The sequence below is a fragment of the Cervus elaphus genome, chromosome 7 (assembly GCF_910594005.1).
Source record: "Cervus elaphus chromosome 7, mCerEla1.1, whole genome shotgun sequence".
Lineage (NCBI taxonomy): Eukaryota > Metazoa > Chordata > Mammalia > Artiodactyla > Cervidae > Cervus > Cervus elaphus.
Genome location: NC_057821.1, coordinates 46,167,501 through 46,186,963, shown reverse-complemented (window position 1 = coordinate 46,186,963; position 19,463 = coordinate 46,167,501). Strand labels below are relative to the sequence as shown.

The 19,463-nt window shown below is 41.7% G+C and overlaps 1 protein-coding gene across 1 annotated transcript in view; it reads right to left on the bottom strand.

Annotated features, from left to right (window-relative positions):
- Window positions 1–3,188: 3,188 nt before the first annotated feature.
- The window catches only part of LOC122696839 (orofacial cleft 1 candidate gene 1 protein-like), a 75,932-nt gene continuing 59,657 nt past the window's right edge, over window positions 3,189–19,463 (bottom strand). Inside the window, exons 8-10 of the mRNA XM_043906961.1 lie at window positions 5,401–5,487; window positions 4,437–4,520; window positions 3,189–3,391 (exon numbers count right to left, since the gene is read on the bottom strand). Of these exons, the coding sequence (XP_043762896.1) occupies window positions 3,189–3,391; window positions 4,437–4,520; window positions 5,401–5,487 (374 nt within the window). The remainder of the gene's footprint in view (window positions 3,392–4,436; window positions 4,521–5,400; window positions 5,488–19,463) is intronic.

The window sequence follows — 19,463 nt, the reverse complement described above, 5'->3', positions numbered from 1 at the left end:
ATTGTCAATGTATCAGAAAATATATCTGAAAAATAATGGTTTAAAAAAGGCTTATGTCACAGAGACAGAGTCATGCATTTGTTTTCACCTCAGTGACTTCTGAGAGTACTGTCTCGATAAAGATGCAAAGTATTGTCAAAATAGCCACAAATTTCTCAAGATCAATGCCCAGTAGTGGGATAGCTGGGTCATATAGTAGTTCTGCTTTTAGTTTTTTAAGGAACTTCCATACTGTTCTCCAGGGCTTCCCTGGTGGCTCAGCGGTAAAGAATCCACCTGCAATGCAGGAGGTACAAGAGATGCAGGTTCAATCCCTGGGTCGGGAAGATCCCCTGGAGGAGGAAATGGCAACCCGCTCCAGTATTCTTGCCCGGAGAATCCCATGAACAGAGGAGCCTGGAGGACTGCAGTCCATGGGGTCGCACAGAGTCGGACACGACTGAACTGACTTAGCACAGCACATACTGTTCTCCACAGAGGCTGTAGCCATTTACATTCCCACCAACAGTGCAAGACGGTTCCCTCTCCTCCATGCCCTCTCCAGCATGTATTGTTTGTAGATCTTTTGATGACGGTCATTTTGACCCATACCTTTGTTGGAGTTTTGATTTGCATTTCTCTAATAATCGGTGATGTTGAGCATCTTTTCATGTGCCTCTTGACCATCTCTCTGTCTTCTTTGTGAAGTAAGTCAAAGAGAAAAATGCCACATGTTACTGTGTATATGTGCAATCTAGAAAAATGGTACAGAAGAAGCTATTTGCAAGGCAGGAATAGAGAGGAAGATGTACTCAACAGACACATGGACACATGGGGGCAAGGGGGGTGGGATGAACAAGGAGATTGGAATTGACATCTATACATCGCCATGTGTAAAAGAGACAGATAGCCAGTGGGAAGCTGCTGCATAACACCGGGAGCTCACGGAGCTCTGTGATGACCTAGAGGGTGGGTGAGGCGGAGGGGTGAGGGGTAAGTCCAAGAGGGAGGGGACTTATGTATACTTGGGGTTGATTCACTTCGTTGTACAACAGAAACTAATACAATATTGTTAAGCAATTATACTCCAATTAAAACCCATGAAGACGCATAACCCAGCTCACGGGGTCCCCCACCCTTGCAGCCATATTTCTCGCCTGTTGCTACCATAGCAAATTATCTCAAGTTCTGGGGCTTCAAATAGCAGAAATGTCAGCTTCACAGTTGTGATGAGAGAGGTCTGATCAAGGTGCTTTCAGGGCTGGCTCCTTTGTGAAGCTCTAGGGGACAATCCAGGCTGAGCCTCTCTCCTGCCTGTGGTGACTGCCGCAGTCCTTGCTGCTTCTTTCCTGTAGATGCATCACTCCATTCTGCCTCTGTCTTCACATCGCTTCCCTCCTACGTGGGGCTGTGGCTCAAATCCTCAAATCCTCTCTCTTCTTTCTCTTTTAAGGACACTAGTCATTGGATTTAGAGCTCAATCATTTAAATTCATCTAAATTGATCATCTAAGTTGATCATTTAAGTCATCTAAATTTATGCTTTCAAGTTGTGGTGCTGGAGAAGACTCTTAAGAGTCCTTTGGACTGCAAGGAGATCCAACCAGTCCATCCTAAAGGAAACCAATCCTGAATATTCATTGGAAGGACTGATGCTGAAGCTCTAATACTTTGGTCACCTGATGCGAAGAATCAACTCACTGGAAAAGACCCTGCTGCTGGGAAAGGTTGAAGGCAAAAGGAGAAGGGGCTGACAGAGGATGAGCTGCTTAAAGAGCATCACCAACTCGATGGACATGAGTTTGAGCAAACGTTGGCAAGTAATGGAGAATAGAGGAGCCTGGCAGGCTGCAGTCCATGGTGTCACAGAGTCAGACAGTTCTTAGTGACTGAACAACAACAACATATACATTCAGGATGATTTCATCTGAAGATCCTCAGTTTATTAATTACACTGCAGAGACCCTACTTCCAAACAAGATCAGTCACAGCTACCAGGATTAAGCAGTTCAGGAGAACACAGTTCAATCCACTGTAGGCATAGTGCCTGTGCATTGCTTCCCAGGTAGCACTGGTGGTAAAGAACCTCCCTGAAAATGCAGGAGACCTAAGAGATGTGAGTTCGATCCCTGGGTCAGGAAGATCCCCTGGAGGAGGGCATGATAACGAACTTTAGTATTCTTGCCTGGAGAATCCCATGGACAGAGGATCCTGGCAGGCTACAGTCCCTCAGTTTGCAAAGAGTTGGACACAACCGAGTAACTGAGCACTCAAACATGTACTTGCTAATTAGGATCATTTACCTGAGAAAACTCAGAATAGTTACAACCTAATGTGCCCAGGATATTCGTATCTAAGAGGCACAAATGAAGAAAATAAACTATGTTATGAAAGAAAATAAACTCTCCAAATTAGAGAATACCTCCCCAAACTAAGCTATTTCTCCTCTATTCTAAAGTGGAAAATATTTCCACTTGTAACCTGGTATTTTGAAAGACATCATTGAGAACAGTTTTTTTTTTCTTTACTTGATGATAGACTTTTGTTCCATTTCAACCTGAATCTACTTACCTTTCACAAAAACTACACACACACACACACACACACACACACACACCCCTAGACTTGGGGGATTCTTTCCTTTTTATTGGAGATGGATAAGGTGACTACACAGAAGAAATGCTTTTCCTCTCCTTCGCAAACCTGAACATATGATACTACACCACACAAAAGTAGAAACTGCAGGTGTGGGAAACAGAAAGGATATTTCTGAAGTCAACACGATCCACAGGCTAAAGATTGCGTGGCATTAATCACAACATTGCACAAGTTAAGTCCCTTAATGGTGACTTCATAAATAAGAGATTATTCACATATTTATATGATGCTTATGCAAACGAGCCCAAGTAGTTCTTAATTTTCTTCAAGTAAGTTTGTGCTGGTTTCAGGTTTTCTTACAGGTACTTCATCACATGCTAGAAATGATCTCCCTAACATGAAATTTTAAAAAGTGAAGTGAAACTAAATTGTGCAAGGGCTTGGATTGATGTTGATATGATAGTGTAAGCTCTGTGTGATAAAATATATTATGAAAGACAGAGGGAAAGACTCAGACAGTCATGGAGCAAGTCAGGAAGTGGTGCATTGGTAACTAAAACCAGGAGATGATGTGCAGGATTGATATTTCAACTATTATTTCAAAAAGTGAGCTTAGTCTACATTTCTTGATTTAGATTTAGTGCTGACCTGTTCCAATGAAGGACTTCCTGGCAGAATTACGTTTTTCTGAGTGCTTCTTTCGGTCTCCTCACTGTCGGCAGAGATGGCTTCACTATCCTTTTTGTAGTGTTCAAGATTCTTTCTGGAACTCACCGGGTATTCAGAACTCAAAGTCCCCTCCACAAGGCTCTCATCTGTTGACCACAAGAAGATCATGTGAACTCCACTTGAGCTTTGTCACTTTATCTTAATAATTGTTACTATAATGGCTTCCCCAGTGGCTCAGCAGTAAAATAATCTACCTGCGATGCCAGAGATGCAGGAGACATTGGTTTGATCCTTGGGTCAGAAAGATCCCCTGGAGGAGAGCATGGCAACCCACTCCAGTATTCTTGCCTGGAGAATCCCCATAGACAGAGGAGCCTGGTGGGTTACAGTCCATGGGATTGCAAAGAGTCGGACATGACTAAGTCACTAACACACACATGGGTGCTAAAAGAGCATATTTATGATAACTTTCAGATCAGCTAATTTACAGATATGTAAGTGTAATTACAAAAAATTATTAATCATCATGGCTATTTAGTTATTTTATAGGTCATAGACTCAAAATTCTGTTGAATATGCTGCCTTTGTCTAAAAAAACTTGAAATCAATAATAATTGGAACAATGATTTTAAAATATACATTGCAGGGCATTTATAATATAACTTCTCCAATAAAAAGGATCTCATATTCAATAGATTATGACATCTATTACACAAGAATCAGAATAGGCCACTATGGTTTGTCAAATCATGTAGTAGAATTTATAAGCATTAAATCAAAGTGAGCAACTGTTTTACATTAGCTACTCCCAAGATACATTTTTGTACTACATGCATATAAGAAAGAGCAAACTTAGGTGGTCTTACATTCTTCTATATATGCTCTTGTGGTATAATAGAGAATTCAAGAACTATTTTATTCTTCTACAAGGATAAAGCACCAAGGTCATGTCATTACCAAAAATAACAATAGTATAAAAACATGGTTCTTAGAAGAGGGTTAAAGGGTCATTTAGTGGATGTCCTACCACTGGATAGAACTGAACTTAAACATTATGCCAAGTTGGATGACCACCTTAGTCACGGAATTAGAACATACATACATACCTCAAACATGTTCCCCTTCCCCTAGAAGGCAGATACAATGTCTGGAGCCCCATGGTGAAATATGATCTTTTGGGTTGCAAATGACGCTGAATAATATTTGTCACTGTCATTATCTCAAAAACCTCAAGGAACAACTTCACTAATTGATCATATAGAATTCTATTATCAACTTGTGGCAAGGTCGTGTCTGCTCACTCTCTGGGACCCCGTGGACTAGTAGCCCACCAGGTTCCTCTGTTTATGGGATTTTCCAGGCAAGAATGCTGGAGTGGGTTGCCATTTTCCTCATCCTGGAATCTTCCAAACTCAGGGATCGAACCCGCATCTCCTGTGTCTCCTGCATTGGCAGGCAGATTCTTTACCACTGTGCCACCTGAGAAGACCCTTATGAACTTATATGGATGCTAAAAGAACATATTTATGGTAAATTTCTCTTCAGCTAATTCATAGATATGCGAATGTAGTTACTAAGAAATTACTAAGCGTCATGGCTAGAACGCTTTGTAAACTACCAAATACGCAGGGCGGTGGGCACATAATGAGCAATTCTAAATTGTTATTTTGCAACCACAGCTAGAATCAAGATACGAGAAGGAGAAATCATCTTATCCCTACACCTTTGTGGTTTAAAACTTAAACGGTGGTCCTAAGGCTTCAGTGAAAGAAATCCACTAGTCCCTGGGTATGGAAATCTCACATGCTAGATGAAGTTTATTGAGGAATGCTCCTTTTAAACGTGAAGGGCTGAGCCGGCATTTGTAAAGTGATGACTCGCCTCATATACATGACACGGGCCTTGGAAGGGCTGCAAACTGTGTACAGCAGTGTTGCATGAAAGCCAGTTCTCACTTCCTCTAGGTAACCAGCTTGCTGTCCTTGATCAGAAATTACCTTCACTGCCCATCACGTCGTTAGTGGTTAAAACTTCCCATTTAAATTGTAAGCTGCAAAAATCTAAATGGAACTGCATGTGTGATCTTTGTCACCTCATTTTCATGAATGGGGAAGAATATTCTGACACAAAAATTACATACTTAATTCTAGCTCACCCTCTTGGCTGACCTCCATCCCACACTGCCTTGGGTTTATTTCCTCATCCATCAGTGGGTCAAAGTAATTTCTGCTGTATTCATTTCCTGTGGAAAGTACATGAAGTAAGGGTCAGTGATTATTAGAAGCACATGAACCAAAATGTTAATTTTGAAATCGACACCAGCACAGAAGGGCCATTTTAGCTACTTGATAAGCTTAATTTTTTTTTACAAGTCTTCCAGGCTTTCCTTTTTTTGTAATTATCATCTGGCAAAAGGTCAGAAAAGGTAATTCGAGAAACAAGTTCATGCTATCTGTCTGTTGCAAAAAAATTAATGAGAAAATTTTCAAATGCAGACTTTAGAAGAATAATTTGAAAACGTAATCAAAATTATTTTTAGGATATATTCAAGAAATCAAACCGCTGGATCATAATGGTGTTTAGAGTTCGCCGATGCCTCTGTTTACCCACTTGTATATAATTCTCGACGCATATCATGTCGTTGGATCCGGAATTTCATAGCCAACTTAATACTGTCTTAATTCTGAGAAACTATAGCAAAATTTTCACTTTACTAGTTGAGTAAAAAGAAAGGAGAAAGAGAGAGGGAAGATGGAGGGATGAAGGAAGGAAGGAAAGAGGGAAGAAAGGAAGGGAGGAAGGAAAAGAGGGAGAGAGGGAGGACCAAAGCGAAGAAGAAACAGGAGAAACTTAAGTAACAGGAAGGAAGGTGCAAATGCTGTAGCTGGAAATTGTACTCAAGACACATCTACAATCTCCACAACAAACACCAAAAATTCTCACTTCACATTTCCCACTTACTTTTGTCCTTAGGTAGATAACCAAACCGCAGCATGAAACATGACTTTGTAATACACTAAAAGGTCTGCTATCAATTTTCCATCATGCTTTCTGCAGACTGAAATGTGTATCATCCTGTTGCTAGTAATTTACATTCAGCAAAAGGTAACCTACTCTGATGATAACTTGTCTCAAACACTGCAAAATAAAGCTTTGTCAACTGAGATTAAAAAAAAAAAAATTTGAAAGTATTGCTCACAGGAAAGGGTTAATACAGACCAAGTATACTGTGAAACTCCACAATATATTTATTTTAGGATCAAAAATAATCCCAACAGCAGGTCCTTTTCCAAGACTAAATGGAATTTTGATATGAACCTAAGCTTAATTTATATTTCTAGACTGGCACATTTTTGCTGTCAGTCTCTGTTTTATCAACATAGTAACTACAAGAACTGAAAATCTGCTTTACCTTGAGGTCTCAATAAAGAAAAAAATAAATAAATGGGTTTCATTTTTGTTACTTTATCTGTCAACAACCACTAGGCTGATATGAATCTTGGCAGTGTGTAATCAAAGTCTTATGTACTGCAATAACACAGCTATTCTACCCAATTCACCGTAATTGTTGTATTCTCCCCCTTTACACAAAGCACTGTGATACTCTAAGCATACTCTTTCATATACTGGCAAACTAATTCACCTCTATTAAAGTGAAAATGGCGCTGTATTCCTTATGCTATTTGCCATGGCAGCAACAGTCAACCATTGGCACCCACACCCTGGAAACCCGCCACCCCCAGTTCAGTATAAAACTCCAGTTCTCCGTCTCCTGAAATGATTTATTAATAAATAGTGGCAAGTGGATCAAGTCCCTGGAGAATAAACAAAGCTAAATCATTTTTAAGTCAAAAATCTGGAGAAACTGATTCTCCAGCTTGTCAAACAGGCTTCTCAGGTGGCCCCAGTGGTAATAAACCCATCTGCCAATGCAGGAGACATAAGAGATGCTGGTTCGATCCCTGGGTTGGGAAGATCTGCTGGAGGAGGGCATGGCAACCCACTCCAGTATTCTTGCCTGGAGAATCCCATGGACAGAGGAGCCTGGCACGCTATGGTCCATAGGGTCGGACACAACTCAAGTGACCTAGCATGCATACACACAGGTTCTCAAACTATTCACACCCCTGTTGTCTGTTGAGAAATGAGGATCTTGCCCAGCTGAGCATGAAGTCTGCATTCAGTCCAATGTGGTTTAATACTGTGTAAAGGACAGGGTTCTGTCGGAGTGTATGGCAGGAGCATCCAACCCATCCTGGAGAGTTCAAAGATTTCCTGGAGAAATTACTACTTGAAGTAATGGATAACCAACAGGGACCTACATATAGCCCCTGGAGCTCTGCTCAGCCGGTATGGAACGGGAGTCTAAGGGAGAATGGACACGTGTATATGTATGGCTGAGTCCCTTTGCCATCCACCTGAAACCAGCATACTGTCTTTCACTGGCTGTACTCCAATATGAAATGAAAAGTAAACAAAAATTACAAAAAAAACCACATAGCATCATCTCCACCACCACCCAGGCAAAGGATGACTGCCCACCTCTTTGCCGTATCCCAGTCTAAATAAAATCAGACTTCTGTTTAAAAAAAAAATTGTGATTAGGAATTAGCCATATCAAAAAAATACAGGGGAAAAGAATTTGTTTTGGAAGGAGAAGCTTAACAGGAAAAAAGACACAAAAGCATAAAGACACGGGAAGCACATGTTGTTACTGGGTGCTCCCCGGTTATTCTCTGCCTCCCAAAGTTCCGATACAGAAAAGTAAGTGATGGAATCCACACTTGCTCAGTCGTCCCAGAATTGGGTTCTTAACTGATGCTTTTGTTCAAATTATTGTTAAGTTGTGCAGTGTCTGTCACTTCATGCTGATAGAATGTTTCATATCCATTCAATTATTTAAAGTACATTTGAGGGTGTGTGAGCTTAGTTGCTCAGTCGTGTCCGACTCTTTGTGACCCATGGACTGTAACCCCCGGGTTCCTCTGTCCATGGGATTCTCCAGGCAAGAATCCTGGAGTGGGTTATTGAGTGTTTACTACGTGACTATATCAGTAAAACAAACATTCAAAAACCTCTCCCCTCACAGAGCTTACAGTCTGTGAGTGGAAGAAAAAAAGCAAATGGATATGTATATTTTATAGTTTATTAGGTGGTAATAGTATATTAAAGAGCAGAGACATTACTTTGCCAACAAAGGTCCGTCTAGTCAAGGCTATCATTTTTCCTGTGGTCATGTATGGATGTGAGAGCTGGACTGTGAAGAAAGCTGAGCACCAAAGAATTGATGCTTTTGAACTGTGGTGTTGGAGAAGACTCTTGAGAGTCCCTTGAACTGCAAGGAGATCCAACCAGTCCATCCTAAAGGAGATCAGTCCTGGGTATTCATTGGAAGGACTGATGCTGAAGCTGAAACTCCAATACTTTGGCCACCTCATGCGAAGAGTTGACTCATTGGAAAATACCCTGATGCTGGGAGGGATTGGGGGCAGGAGGAGAAGGGGCTGACAAAGGATGAGATAGCTGGATGGCATCACCGACTCGATAGGCATGAGTTTGAGTAAACTCCGGGAGCTGGTGATGGACAGGGAGGCCTGGTGTGCTGTGATTCATGGGGTCGCAAAGAGTCAGACACGACTGAGCGACTGAACAGAACTGAACTGAATGCATACCATGGAGGGGAAATAGAACCAGATAACGATGATTTGGTACCCCAGGAAGGATTGGGGGCTGCCTCTCTTGCATATATCTTTGCCTCAAATGAAAATGGACATCCAGGAGTAAATCACTACGTTCTCAAGTGTGAGATAATGAAGTGATAATGTAACATGTATGATTTATTACAAATGTATAGTTCAATACTATTTGGGCATTTTTTTGTTTTGTTTTTGTTATAACGTAAATCAGTTTGTGAATCAAATAAGCACCTACTATTACTAAATATTGGAGGCTTCCCTCGTGGCTCAGCAGGAAAGAATGTGTCTGCCAATACAACAGACGTGGGAGAAGCAGGTTTTATCCCTGGGTCAGGAAGATCCCCTGGAGAAGGAAAGGGCAACCCACTCCAATATTCTTGCCTGGCACAGAGGAGCCTGAAGGGCTACACTCCATGGGGTCACAAAGAACCAGACACAACTTAGAGACTAAGCAACAACAATTATGAAATATTAAAATTACTCTTCCTTTCTGTTGTTATATATTGCCCTGATAAGCCAGTAACCGAAATAGAATAGGCAGAGTTTAAGATGGTACAGCAGAGGGAACCTACTAGAAATTTGGAAACAACAGGCTTATCACTAGTTCCTTTGTTGTGCTTCATTGGATACTGTCAAGAATTAATAAAGTGAGATGGTTTTAGGTATTACCAGAAGGTAGGCTGCTAAATAGGATAAATTCCTAAAAGTGCCCTAATGATTCAGAATACGCTTTTGGATATGTCTAAAATCATCTCACAGGAAAATTAACAGACCCACTGAGAAATTCAAAGTAGGGCAATATACATATAACAATAGGCTGCAACATGGCTGATATTTAACTGTTTGTGACATTCATACGAATAACGACAATTGCATATATACACGTATCTATGGTTCTACATTGAGGCAATCGGGTGTGATACATAAAAGTAGTAAGCTAGTAAATTAGCTTTGTTTACACTCTCGATGCTCCTTCTTTGTTTCCAACTTCCTAAATTAGCTGTTCGATGTTTATAATCAGCCTCAGTTAGGGCTATTTTTGCTGAATTGAGGGAGGAAGAGGCATGTACATGCTCTGCCCTTCCACACATGTCAGGTTTTCCTATCCTTTAACTCAGAGCAGCACAGAATGTAATCAGGGCTTTTACTTCAACTACACCGAATGTGAACTTTGGTCAGGGAATTCTCCAGTGTGCACCCCTGCAGCTCCTTGGGGGCTCATAAGAGTGAAAATGGAATTGCCCACCAGAGGGAGATTTCTGTGAATCAAGGAAGCACCTTGACTCAACGAGGCACCACTTCCTTTTGAATCAGCCCCATTAGCTCCAGAGGGAGAAGATGTGACTGCATCTATCCATTTCTCGAGAAGTTTATTGATCCCATACTTGTCCTTTTCCTATGAATCCACCTGCTTCAGCTCAGCTTTTTATCACCAACCTTCATGTTTTCTACAATATATTGTAAGTTAAAGAAACACAAGGCCTGCATGCAAACTAAATAACTAAACACATTACATTCTGTGATTACAGGCGTACACCAAAATTTTGCAAACTACGATACTCTCTTCAGCACTACACCTTTCAAAAGCATGAAGCCTAGAGCTCTATAATTAAATTTGATTCCCATGAATTTTATAAATAAATTTAGGAAAACTTTATATTTTCCCCACTTTGAAAATCTAATACCAAGTCTTCAGATTTAAATGGTCGAGGAGTTTATATATGTGTATGAAACAGAAATATAAAAGTCAGGAGGCTGTAAGGGAGATTAGTGGGAATTTTATCAAACTCAAACATAACCTATCCTACTGAAAGTTGCTCAGTCATGTCCGATTCTTTGCTGACCAGATGGACTGTAGCCTGCCAAGCTCCTCTACCCATGGAATTCTCCAGGCCAGAATACTAGAGTGGGTAGCTGTTCCCTTCTCCAGGGGACCTTCCTATCCCAGGGATCAAACCCAGATTTCCCACATTGTAGACCAATTCTCTACCATCTGAGCCCCCAGGGAATCCCAAGAATACTGGAGTGGGTAGCCTATCCCTTCTCCAGCGGATCTTCCCCACCCAGGAATTGAACTGGAGTCTCCTGTAATCTAGGCAGATTCTTTACCACCTACTTTACTAAATTCACTCAAATACTGTTTTTATAAGATTGATTTACAAACTTTTTTTTAGTTAATGGCAACTAAAGATACAAAGCTACTTTTTAAGATAATTAAAAATTATCTTAAAGTCTTCATTATAAAAAAAGTGAAAGTGTTCATCACTCAGTCATGTCTGATTCTATGTGACCCTATGGACCGTAGCCCACCAGGCTCCTCTGTCCATGGGATTCTCCAGGCAATAATACTGGAGTGGGTTGCCATTCCTTTCTCCAGGGTGTCTTCCTGACCCAGGGGTCGAAACTGTGTCTTTTGTGTCTCTTGAACTGCAGGCGGACTCTACCCTCTGAGTCACCAGAGAGAGGATAACAATTGTTATCTTAAATCAGTCTTCATTATACTAAGTATCAAAACAAAACTACAACAAAACTCAAACCAAAAAAAAAAAAAAAATCAAATGAAGGAAACTCAAACTATGACTTAAATGTCCAGTATCAATATTTGTGCTTAGTTGCTCAGTTGTATCTGACTCTTTGTGACCCCATGGACTGTAGCTCGCCAGCCTCCTCGGCCCAAGGGGATTCTCCAGACAAGAATACTAGAGTGGGTTGCCATGTCCTACTCCAGGGGGTCTTCCCAACCCAGGGATCGAACCCAGGTTTCCCACATTATTATTTAACAGTCTCTTAGAATCCTTAGGGCTTCCCTGGTGGCTCAGAGGTTAAAGCATCTGCCTCCAATGTGGGAGACCTGGGTTCAATCCCTAGGTTGAGAAGAGCCCCTGGAGAAGGAAATGGTAACCCACTCCAGTATTCTTGCCTGGAGAATCCCATGGACGGAGGAGCCTGGTAGGCTACAGTCCACTGGGTCACAAAGAGTCGGACACGACTGAGTGACTTCACTTTCACTTAGAAACCTTAGTCAGAGTAATTAGAACAAAAATAAGGGGGGATGTGAGCTAAAATTATTTAAAATAATTATTAATATATTTTGTGTAGATAGTATTTGAAGACAATGTTTCCATACCATGAACGCATGAGAGATTTGACTGAAAAGCTTTCAGAGCAAAGACAATAATTTTCAAAGTATTTGAACAATACCTTGAAAAAACACTACAAATCATTAATTTTTTAAAATACCAACAGGAGACACTTAGGAGATATAATGAGTAAGTAGGAAAATGACACCCATAATAAAGCTCCAAATAACTCTCAAAATCAGTTTCTCTTAGACTTTCATAGGAATCCCTAGATGGTCATCACGAGTATTCATCTTAACCAGAAACTCAAACTGAAAGGCATGAGTTTTTAACCATGGAGTGAAAAACAGCAAACTGATACCATTTCCTTCTTCACCTTTATAGAAAGGCTAACCTGTCAACATGGATCTGCTGCTCACACCATTTTCAAAAGCTGCTGCCCTGTTGGACAAACTATTTTTTTCTACTGCTTATTCTTACTTCCCTTCCAAATCTTGTGGGTATTTGAGATATCAGTGATTTGAAAATCTAAATAGGGTAATAGTTGAAGTTTGCTAACAAGTACTAATTAATTGAGCCATATTCTTCTTCCCCTAAGGCCCTCCCTCCTGGTAAATTACCAGGCATTTTAACTTTCAAACCACTGGAGTGCTGCGGAGTGCGTAATTGCTGCAGGGCTCAACCGACAGGACCCCAAGGCATTCATGCACCTCGCGTTCCTCCGGACCTCGAATCCTTAGAGTTAAAGCAGGTCCCCAGGCACCTCACTTCTAAACAGGAAGATCTTTCCACTACTTAAGTAATAATGACAATTCAAAGGTTAAGTATAAATATATTGTTTCTTACGCATATTTAAAACTCCTACAAAACTAATATCAAAGTAACTAATTTTTTTTTCTAGTTGAAGCCAGGCAACATTAACTTGTTGCTGTTGCTTAGTCAGTAAGTTGCGTCCAACTCTTGCGACCCCAGGGACTGTAGCCCACCAGGCTTCTCTGTCCATGGAATTTTCCAGGCAAGAATATTGGAGTGGGTTGCCATTTCCTTCTCCAAGGGATCGTCCCAACCCAGGGATCAAACCCATGTCTCCTGCTTGGCCACAAATTCTTTACCACTGAGCCATCAAGGAAGCCCTTATCCTACACGTCCACAAATTAATGTACACAGTTTAGAATATTACCTTTCAAATTAGGAAGGACCTGATATTAGACATTAATGTTTCTGCTGGGAAAGATTGAAAACAGGAGGAGAAGGGGACAACAGAGGATAAGATGGTTGGATGGCATCACCGACTTGATGGACATGAGTTTGAGTAAGCTCCGGGAGTTAGTGATGGACAGGGAAGTCTGGTGTGCTGCAGTCCATGGGGTCGCAAAGAGTCGGACACGCATGAGCGACTGAACTGAACTGAACTGAACTGAGTATTTCTGACTGTGCCTTCATTCATTTAATAATTATCTCTTCCCCCTGCATCTATGATAATTCATATACTGTACTGAAGGGTTCATTCAGTAATAATATTTTTCATCACACTGTGGTATAATTCAATATGAAAGCAATCAACATAACGGATTATTAGATTTAAACCATCTTGAAATCGATGTAAAAATCTTGTATGAGAAACTACTGTTTGTTTGAGAGTGCCAGGTTAATCCAGGTGACTCAACTAAAATCTCAAGAGTTGCCCTCCATGTGACTTTGCTTATGTAACACGTTTCATGACATAGAGAACATTCATGTCTGTTGAGTTCACCGTTGCATCTCTGTTATTCAGCTTAGCACTTGGAAAATGGATTATACTTGATCAATATGCTTTTCAATAAGTGAGGAAGGGGAAATGGAGAAATACATAAAGTATTTTGGTGTATATACATATATATTTACATATATGCCCCCCCCCCCACGGCTCAGTGGTAAAGAATCTGCCTGCCAGTGGGAGACACATGGGTTCGATCACCGGGTGGGGAAGATCCCCTGGAGGAGGGCATGACAACCCGCTCTAGTGTACTTGCCTGGAGAATCCCATGGACGGAGGAGCCTGGCGGGCTACAGTCCATAGCGCTGCAAAGAGCTGTACCTGAGTGAAGCGACTGAGCCTGCATACATATATATATACACACACACACACACACATACACACGTGCAAGAAAAATATTATGTAAATTTATATCCCACTAATCACACATATGCCACTCCCATGTTTTAACTGTACTGATGTTGTGACCAATAGATATGATCAGGAAATAATCCAGGGCTGAGGAACCGTGGGGACACTTATCTGATGGGAGTCTGGGTGAGTTGTTTTGCTGTCCTGCATCCATTTCCTCTCTCTAATAGCATCACAATTTCCTAGTTCCCAGTGAGTATAGTCTTGATGGTTCAGTAACTCCGGATTCCTGTCTCCAACGACAGAAGGCAGGAAGGGCTTACACAACCTACTTCCCCAACCTGTGACAAAGCCAGGGGCCAGGCAAGTGACCTGAGCTTGATCCATCAAATGCGCTCCCCTAGGACCTCGGGTGAGTGAGCAAGGATGAAAAGAACACTTGAAGCAACTCAGTGAAAATTAGAGATTGAACGGGAAAAACGTCCCAAGTGCAGTTAAATCACTCACCATCGTTTGGACTGTTTTACTATGTATTTCTATAATTATTTCTTATTTCTTCTCACTTAAAAATGTCTTTCCCTGGCTCCTTGTCACATTTATCACATATTTCATTTTACTGTCCTTTAGAATTCAGCCATTCACTACTTCTTAGTGACACCACGTTATAGATTTAGATTATTAAATACGCCTTTCGACCTACCCAACCCTCAAGCCCTTGTTATGTTTAGAACCTAAGCCAACTCCTCTGTCTTCTGAAATTCTACACAGCAGTGGGTTCTCTGTCACTCTCCCTTCTCAAGGGCTGTCATTCTGAATTTCTCTTCCTCATCAGGTTAACCATCATCAGGCCAGGCCATGGCTGGCAGTGAGCGAAGTGGGTGAGCTGCAATCAGAGAAGTGGTTTACACACACAGCCTGGTTTCCCCGCAAGACAGAGCAGAGCTCATGTGGTCAAAAATGTCCGATGTGTGTTATTCCTCCAGAAATTTACGAAAGAAGTGGCTGAATGTTTTTTTCCAAGCGTCCACCTACAGATTAAAGGCAGTAAGAACGGGAAGAATGTCGTGAACAGAGCCTGGAAGACTCCCTTTAGAAACGGGGAGCGGAGGCAGCTGCAGGCAGGCCTGAGGGTTTTGGTGTGCTTTTTCTCACTCTCACCTTGTGAAACAGCTGATGCCGACGCGCAGTGTCATCTCCGCGGCTCACTGCCCTTCTCCCTCGAGACCCTTTAGATGAATACGCTCCTAAAGATGCTTCAGCATCGGAGTGTTCAGGGGAAACTGGAGGGTACCCGCCAGGTGATCGTCAAATCAGACCACTCAGTAGTTGCCATTTGGCTTGTTCTTAAAGATCAGTGTATATTTACTTAAATCACCTTTCTTCTATACTCCCAGGTGGTGCAGTTGATAAAGAAACCCACGGATTCCTGGGTCAGGAAGAGCCCCTGGAGGAGGCAATGGCAACCCACTCCAGCATTCTTGCCTGAAAAATTCCATGGACAGAGGAGCCTGGCGGGCTACAGTCCAAGGGGGTCACAAAGACTCAGACATGACTGAGCACACACACACAAGCAATTCAATCTCTTACAAGTTTGAAGTTTGGTTTTGTTTTTTTTTTGGCCACACTATACGGCATGTGGGATCTTTGTTCCCCAACTAGGGATTGAACCCATGTGACCCCAGCACTGGGGGTACAGAGTCTTAACACTGGACTGCCAAAGAAGTCCCTGAATTCTTTTTGATCCAAAGTTTATTGTTAGAAAATCTATTAGACATTTCCTTCATAATTTAAATCATTACCTATCTAACTATTTTACATTTCTATGAGATAATTTGGATAAGTAAAGTAGTATTGGTATTCTGCCATTATTTGCTATTGCTTTTATTTTGTTAAAAAAACAAAACATGGAACTGTAGCAGTATCTGATGTTATAGGATGAGAATTTGTGCTCATTGTAATAATCCTGTGGGAAAAACACATAGTTACTATTTTACTTAAGTCATCACATTGGCAAATGATATAAATGTTCTTTTATATTGTGTTAACAAGAAACATTCTGTGCTATAATGCCTAGCAGTTTCTAAATTCAAGTATTTCAAATATTCTTCCTTGTTCACAGACCATAAAGCTGCACATCTCACTTTCAATTGAATTTTTTTGGAGGCTCTTTCCAAGGCAGGTGAGCAGGGTGGATTTGGGTAGAGATGCAGCAAATCCATTTTTTAACGTTGATTATGCTCCAGAATGGCGGTGGTGTAACCCTGACCTATGTCCATGTCTGGCTGGTTTTGTCAGGATAATAAATCATTCCTGGCTTTGCTATCCGAAGGGCCTTCTACTCTCTTCTCATTTTTAAGTTACAAAATGCTCTCCCTCTCCATTTACTAATTTCTAGTTCATAGGAGAACTTATTCAATCTATCTCCAGGAATATTCTTTATATCCAAACTTTTATTTACATCAGAGAAATGCTCTTAGAAATGACGAGAACAACTGAGACAGTGTTGGAACTATTATATTGTTGGTCAATATTGGTTATGAAGCATTTTGGAGGCTAAAGGAGTTCAGATTCTCTAAGATTTCCTCAAATTCCCCTACACGAACTTGAGAGGCTGGACTTCGAGGTCTAACTGGGTTTCATTGCTTTGCTCTGCATCACAGCCCAGCCACATATGGTTGTCACACACCTGAAATGAGGCTGGGTCACATTAAGACTTGCTATCAGTATAAATATATCCAAAGATTTCAAAGACTTCATACCCAAAAAAGGTAAAATACAGCTTTAAGTTTTACATGGATTATAAGTTGAAATAATATTTGTAGGTATTGGTTGAAATAAAATGTATTGTTAAAGTCTATTCACTTGTTTTTTTAAATTATATTAGTGAATGCTGTTAGAAAATGTAAAATGGTGTCCATGACTCACAATATATTTCTACTGCAGATCACTTGCCTGTAATTTCACCCTAACACTCATCCCGATGTCACCCATGCCACAGACCTCATCTTACCCTCTCTCACCAAGCCCTGATCTTCCACGACTGTAATTATTCTCCATGACTCATTTTATTGAGCTCCCAACAGCCAAGTCATCACGTGGTACTCCACCTCAAAATATCCATTTACAAACTTAAAACTTGAGGTTTTACACAGGCTCCTGAGCCCACAGAGGATGAGAATTCCTCTTGATGAAACCTGAACACTTCTGCTGAATAAAAGTTTATAAAGAAAGCCTCCATCTGGGTGCTGGGGACACATTTTTCTCCTTAAGACCCAGCTGTGCAACATCCTAGCTCCATGTGTTTGTGCATGCAGTCATGTCCAACTCGTTGCAACCCCATAACTATAGTCCACCAGGCTCCCCTGACCATGGGATTTTCCAAGCAAGCATACTGGAGCGGGTTGCCAGTTCCTACTCCAGGACATCTTCCTGACCCAATGCATCTCCTGCATCTCCCTCTTTGGCAGGCAGGTTCTTTACCACTGAGCCATTTGGGAATCCCTTCTAGCTCAATAAGACTAATTTCTCATCAAGGGAACCAAAGATCCAAAAAATGCCTTTAGGGGACTTCCCTGGTGGGCTGGATGAAGCACAAGCTGGAATCAAGATTGCCGGGAGAAATATCAATAATCTCAGATATGCAGATGACACCACCTTTATGGCAGAAAGTGAAAAAGAACTAAAGAGCCTCTTGATGAAAATGAAAGAGGAGAATGAAAATGTTGGCTTAAAACTCAACATTCAGAAAACTAAGATTATGGCATCTGGTCCCATCACTTCATGGGAAATAGATGGGGAAACAGTGGAAACAGTGGCTGACTTTATTTTGGGGGGCTCCAAAATCACTGCATATGGTGACTACAGCCATGAAATTAAAAGATGCTTGCTCCTTGGAAGGAAAGTTATGACCAACCTAGACAGCATATTAAAAAGCATAGACATTACTTTGCCAACAAAGGTCCGTCTAGTCAAGGCTATGGTTTTTCCAGTAGTCATGTATGGATGTGAGAGTTGGACTATAAAGAAAGCAGAGTGCCAAAGAACTGATGCTTTTGAACTGTGGTGTTGGAGAAGACTCTAGAGAGTCCCTCGGACTGCAAGGAGATCCAACCAGTCCATCCTAAAGGAGATCAGTCCTGGGTGTTCATTGGAAGGACTGATGTTGAAGCTGAATCCCAATACTTTGGCCACCTGATGTGAAGAGCTGACCCATTTGAAAAGACCCTGATGCTGGGAAAGATTAAAGGCAGGAAGAGAAGGAGACAACAGAGGATGAGATGGCTGGATGGAATCACATGGACATGAGTTTGGGTAAAGTCCGGGAGTTGATGATGGACAGGAAGGCCTGGCGTGCTGCGGTCCGTGGGGTTGCAAAGAGTCGGACACAACTGAGCGACTGAATTGAACTGAACTGGTGGTCCAGTGGGTAACAATCTGCCTTCCAATGCAAGAGATGCAGGTTCGATCCCTGGTTGGGGAACTAAGATCCCACACGCCACAGGGCAACTAAGCCCACACAACACAACTACCAAGCCTTCATGCCACAACTAGAGAGTCCGTGTGCCCGCTGCAACAAACGATACTGCACGCTGCACCTGAGACCCACCACAGCCAAATAAGTAAAGAAATACTTTTTTAATATTAAATAAAAAATTTGTGTGGTCTGAAGACACCAGAAGTTTATCTTCAGAGTCTGTAGATGAATAAGATGCCAGATGAAGCTTCCCTTCATATTCCTGATTGTTGACCGTCGTTGTCCGCATTTTCTCTGCCAGACTAGGAGGCTGCTGATCTTGACTGTCAGACCCAACTCTAGAGTCTCTCTTCTGAATATGTTAGCAACATGTCTAGACGCACCCTGATAGGTCCTCCCTCTAAGCCATGACATCTCCAACAAAGAAGAGAGGGGCTCTGTAAGAGTCGGCGAGGAACGTGAGCTGCAGTCAAACAGGGCTTGGTTTAGATCCCTCATTCTACCGTGTATTCTGTCTTACTTTAGTCTAGTTACGACTTTGATTTTCTCACCTACCAAAAGAGGACAATCATAAAACACACCGGGTGTAGATTCTGCTAGTGGGCTCCAACACACATTCGCTCCTTCTGCATGTGCGTGCTAAGTCACTTCAGTTGTGTCCAACCCTTTGTCATCCACGGACTGTAGCCCACCAGGCTCCTCTGTCTGTGGGATTCTCCGGGTAAGAATACTGGAGTAGGTTGCCATGCTCTCCTCCAGGGGATCTTCCCAGCCCAGGGATCGAACACATGTCTCCTGTGGCTCCTGCATTGTGGGTGAATTCTTTATCCCTGAGCCACCAGGGAAGCTCTCTCTCCTTCT